The sequence below is a fragment of the Carlito syrichta genome, unplaced genomic scaffold (genome assembly GCF_000164805.1).
Source record: "Carlito syrichta isolate Samal-C Ts95f unplaced genomic scaffold, Tarsius_syrichta-2.0.1 Scaffold302820, whole genome shotgun sequence".
Classification (NCBI taxonomy): domain Eukaryota; kingdom Metazoa; phylum Chordata; class Mammalia; order Primates; family Tarsiidae; genus Carlito; species Carlito syrichta.
In genome coordinates this window covers 157,293-162,264 of record NW_007246916.1, presented here as the reverse complement: position 1 = coordinate 162,264, position 4,972 = coordinate 157,293, and the positions used below count along the sequence as shown (strand labels likewise).

General features: G+C 51.4%; 1 protein-coding gene and 1 pseudogene across 1 annotated transcript in view; one reads left to right on the top strand and one right to left on the bottom strand.

Annotated features, from left to right (window-relative positions):
* Nucleotides 1-522: 522 nt before the first annotated feature.
* LOC110595563 lies at nt 523-856 on the bottom strand (annotated as a pseudogene).
* Nucleotides 857-2,008: 1,152 nt separating this feature from the next.
* The window catches only part of GALNT6 (polypeptide N-acetylgalactosaminyltransferase 6), a 10,482-nt gene continuing 7,518 nt past the window's right edge, over nt 2,009-4,972 (top strand). The window contains exons 1-3 of the mRNA XM_008057159.2: nt 2,009-2,123; nt 3,285-3,485; nt 4,019-4,150. Coding sequence (XP_008055350.1) covers nt 2,082-2,123; nt 3,285-3,485; nt 4,019-4,150 — 375 coding nt within the window. The 5' untranslated portion in view covers nt 2,009-2,081. The remainder of the gene's footprint in view (nt 2,124-3,284; nt 3,486-4,018; nt 4,151-4,972) is intronic.

Here is a 4,972-nt window from a genome sequence, read left to right as displayed (position 1 = left end):
GAAGGAGATTAGTCCAGGCCTTCCAGGACTCTCTGAGCCTGTCAGGACGTGACTTGGGCTGGCTTAAGACCCCTGGGAGAGGCCAGAACCAGTGACAGGAAACCAGCTGGAGCATGAGGGTTTCCAGGCTGAAATTCCTTCCAGAAAGTGGCTGCAGGAGCCAACTTTGGGGCAGCAGGAGCAGCCACAGGGTAGCACCACGGCCAAGTCACTGTTAGTCACCTTGACAGATCAGTGAAGCTGATTGCGCCCTGGCTCTGTACAAGGCATCTTGATGGTTTCTGGGGTCACAGTATAGTTCAGTATATTTTGGCTTGGTTGTACCGCATGAAGCCACCCACAGAGGGCAGCAAAGCCCCCTCCGAGCCAGCCTGGGCCAGACGCAGAAGCCAACAGCTAAGCTTGTGTGCTCCTGCCGGTCTCCCAGTCCCCACCCCCGCCTTCCAATTTGCTTATACTTCCCCTTGTCTACTTGGGTAGTCTCTTAACCCAGGTCCTTTTGTTTTGTTTTGTTTTGTTTTGAAAACCAAAACATTTATTGTGTGACTAATTGTTGAAACTCCTAAGAAGAACTGGATGCCGCAACAGCTGCCCTCTTTGGTTTAGGTGTTGTTCCTTCACGGAATCCATGCCTGAATCTGTGGTATACAATTTTTAGGTGCCTCATCCGACCAGTCCCGGTGGTATTTTGTCTTTTAGCTTTGGCACTTCAGTCATACTTACTCTTGCGCTTGGCAGGGTAGCCACATTTGCCACAGGTCGACTTCTGAAGGTGGTAGGTCTTAGAGCCACAGCAGCGGCACAGCGTGTGCATCTTATTGCTACACTTTCCAAAGGATGATGTTCCCTTTGTCATCTCGTTTCTGCGGCCGAGACCAGAGAACAGCCCAGGTCCTTTGATGAGAAACCTGGTATCTGAATTCTAGGAATGAGATATTTTTGTCAATTTATCTTAATTTGGCTAGACACGGTAGCTCGTGCCTGTAATCCCAGCACTTTGGGAGGCCAAGGGAGGATTGCTTGAGGCCAGGAGTTCGAAAGCAGCCTGGGCAACATAGTGAGACCTCGTCTCTACAAAAAGAAAAAAAATAGCCAGGTGTGGTGTCGCACACCTGTAGTCCCAGTTACTTGGGAGGCTGAGGTGGAAGATCATCTGAGCCCAGAAGGTCAAGGCTGTGGTGAGCTGTGATCGTGCCACTGCACTCCAGCCTGGGTGACAGAGTGAGACCCTGACTCAAGAAAAAAAAAAAGCATCTTAACTTGGGTCTGTGCCTCCCTACCTTTGTCTGAAAGCCAGAATCTTTTTGTAACCTCTCAGATACTCCCTAGAGTCCAAGTTGAGTTTGATCTCACCTCACTTCCCACCCTGTTTCCAGCAGCACCTGATCCGTTTCCCCTGTTCAAAGCCACGGGTACCTTCTCTTCAAAGTTCAAGTTTCTCCTGCAGTTAAGGCACCAGGATTAGGCTCTTACTAATACTGTGGCTTTATAGTTCCTGAAACAGAATGCGGTCAGCCCAACTGATGACATTCATTCACTCATTCATTCATCCATGGTTTGAATCCTGCCTATTTCAATTTCATGCACCTTCTGAAAATTGAGCATCTCCTATGCTCCAGGCATTTCGCTGCCAAAAGGTAACCTGTGGTAGCTTCAACCTCTGCTGTTAGACCGAACTCTCGGGGAATGGGTTCTGTCTCTGAGCTCTGTGTGTCCAGCATGCACGGTTTTTCATACATCCTTGGTTGAACGAATGAATGAGTGCCTTTTAGAGGAGAGGAGTGATAATTACATCTTTAACCTGGTCCTGGAAGGAAAAGAGGACACAGTGAAAGCTAAATGAGTGAGTGACTGAGTGGGAGAGGGGCTGGATTCCCCAGGGAAGGAGCAAAGGTGGGGGGTGGTTGAGAAGGCCAAGAGGGGTGTCCGCAGTCAACTTTCCCTGCCAGGCGCCTACTCCTCCCCCAGAAGCTGCACATGCATCTCCCTCCCTCTGTCTCTCCAGATCCCCGACGTTCGCCGGTGGCCTCTTCTCCATCTCCAAGTCCTACTTTGAGCACATCGGTACCTATGATAATCAGATGGAGATCTGGGGAGGGGAAAACGTGGAAATGTCCTTCCGGGTGAGAGTGAGGAGGGCTCGGGGGACCACAACGCCCCAGGGGACGGCTGAGAAGCAGCTCCCAGGCAGCGGTGGCCTCAGGGGTGTCTGTGGGAAAAGGGACAGGGTGAAGGTGGTCAGTAGCCAGGCACCGTCCTTTTTCCAGACAAGTCAGGCTCCCCTTCCCAAGGCCAAGGACGCATGCCCTGGTGGCCTTTGGAGTTGCCCTACCTGTGCTCAACAAGCTCTTCGTGCCTGGGGGAGAAGCTGGTGGCCCCGGTTCTGGTGGGTGCCAGAAGTCTGAGGGATTCCAGGAGCTGGGCACATCAGAGTTATGTCAGGAAGGAACGACGGCCTGTCCACAAAACCTACGCAAATCCCCATGCCGTGGAAAAGCAACTAGCAAGCAGAGGTGCTCATGTATGAAGCCACTTCTCACAGTGTCTGGCCCGTGTTAAGCCTTTAACTGACACCTGCTGTTCCTATTACCATGGTGATGATGCTGATGCTGTTACCATATGTTGCTGCAAATTCTAAAATGAATAACAAATGCCTTCCCATCATGTTATTCTAAAATGAATAACAAATGCCTACCCAAAAGAAGAGACTGGGGGAGGGATGGCTTAAACCAGGCTGCTGGCCTGGAGAGGGTCACCAGCCAGTCACCCTAACTGCCAGCATGCTGACTCCAGGCTCCTCAATGAGCCTGTCTCTGTTCACTCTCTGTCCTAGGAAGCGAGTATGCTAAGGGTCCAGGTGACAATCACTGGCCACCTGGCTGTTGACTGTCCTTCATTTGTGCTCTGATTTGGGAGAGCATGAGTTTCTAGTAACACCTGGGCAAGCTGATAAATCACATTTGCAAGTCAATAAGCCAAGTACTCAGAGTAGGGGATACAGACACAGGTAAGAAAAGCCGACCTGCAGTCTTTTCCCTAAAGTTGGGCCCTGATAACCTCAGGACCCTGCAAATCTCCATTTGCTTACTTATGAGTGAACCAACATCAGAGCGCCTGGGGCTGTGTAGTCATGGCCTAGGAAGAAGTCTAGGCGATGTCCAAATATTTGCCCAAGTCCTCGGACCTGGGGTCTGGTGCCCTGGCCACAGAACAGGCTGCTTGTGGGGAGATGGTCCTGCTCACCCTTCTGAAGGCCCCGTCCTTCCTGTCTCCTCTGATGCCAGGTGTGGCAGTGTGGGGGCCAGCTGGAGATCATCCCCTGCTCTGTGGTAGGCCACGTGTTCCGTACCAAGAGCCCCCACACCTTCCCCAAGGGCACCAACGTCATCGCTCGCAACCAAGTGCGTCTGGCTGAGGTCTGGATGGACAATTACAAGAAGATTTTCTACAGGAGAAACCAGCAGGCAGCAAAGATGGTCCAAGAGGTGAGAGGAGATGGTGCTCAGAAGGATCTAGATGAGAAGTACAAGTCCCGATGCGGGCTTCATGGCCAGGGCCCACCCCGTCGCTACCATCTGGGGCCCCCTTCACCCTCAGAGCTCTGTGAGCGAAGCCCAGGAAAGGGCCCAGGGCATGGAGATCTTGAAGGCTAGAGAATATTGTCCCTACCTGTAAGTCCCTGTATCCCTTGGAAAGGGAAGGGGAGGGGAGGGAAGGTAAAGGGGAGGGGATTTGGGCAAGAGCCTTCTACCCGAGGGTTGGCTCTGTAAAGCTCAGAACTGGGAACTGGGAGGGAATTGACTAGGAGTTACAGGGGATGAGGGAGTGGGGATTATGGGGGGGGTCCCAAAGCCAAGGCAGTTTTGGGGTTGGGTGTGAGACTGAGCTGGTGACCCCAACAAGAATGAGCATGAGGGAATGTGGCCCCAGAAGCTCATGCTGTCTGGCCTGTTCGGCCCAGACCAGAAAGTCCAAGGCTAGTGGAACTGACCCTTGGAGGGGCTGACTTTGTTGACAGCAATCCTTCGGGGACATTTCGGAACGACTGCAGCTGCGGGAACGGCTACACTGTCACAACTTTTCCTGGTACCTGCACACCATCTACCCAGAGATGTTCGTTCCTGACCTGACACCCACCTTCTATGGAGCCGTAAGTCTCAAGAACCAACCTGCCTCCACTCAGCACAGCACTTCCTGGAGATGTTCAAGACCACTTACCCCACAGGCGAATGACAGATGAGAATTTGCTTTTTTTTTTTTTGTCTAGTTGGAGTCTCCCTCTGTCGCCCAGGCTGGAGTGCAGTGACAGACTTACAACTGCAGTGCAGACTTTTGGGCTCAGGCGAGCCTTCAGCCTCAGCCTCCTAAGTAACTGGGACTACAGCGTTTGCCACCATGCTTGGCTAATTTTTATTCTTATTTTTATTTTATTCTAATTTTTATTCTTATTTTTATTTTATTCTAATTTTTATTCTTATTTTTCATAGAGGCAGGTCTTTGCTATGTTGCCCAGGTTGGCCTTGAACTCCTTGGGCTCAAGCAGTCCTCCCACCTTGGCCTCCAAAGGTGCTGAGATTCCAGGCGTGAGCCACTGCACCCAGTCAAGAATTGACTTTTACCTTCCATCCTTCTTTATACAGGAGGAGGACTGAGGGACCACTTCGGAGCTTCTAGAGATGGCAAGAAACCTCACAAGGGGAACGCAACCCATAAGCAGGGGTTCCCAAACATTGGCATGCATCACAAGCACCCGGGAGGTGTGTTAAAACATGAAACTGTCCTGGAGTTTCTGACTCAGAAGGACTGGAGTAAGATATGAAATCTGCATTTCTCACGGGTCCTCAAGTGATGCCATGGTCTGGGATCACACTTTGAGAACCACTGCTTATTTTCTTTTTTTTTTGAGTTGGAGTCTCACTCTGTCACCCAGACTGGAGTGCAGTGGCCGCTCCCAGCCACCGCAGCCTTGACC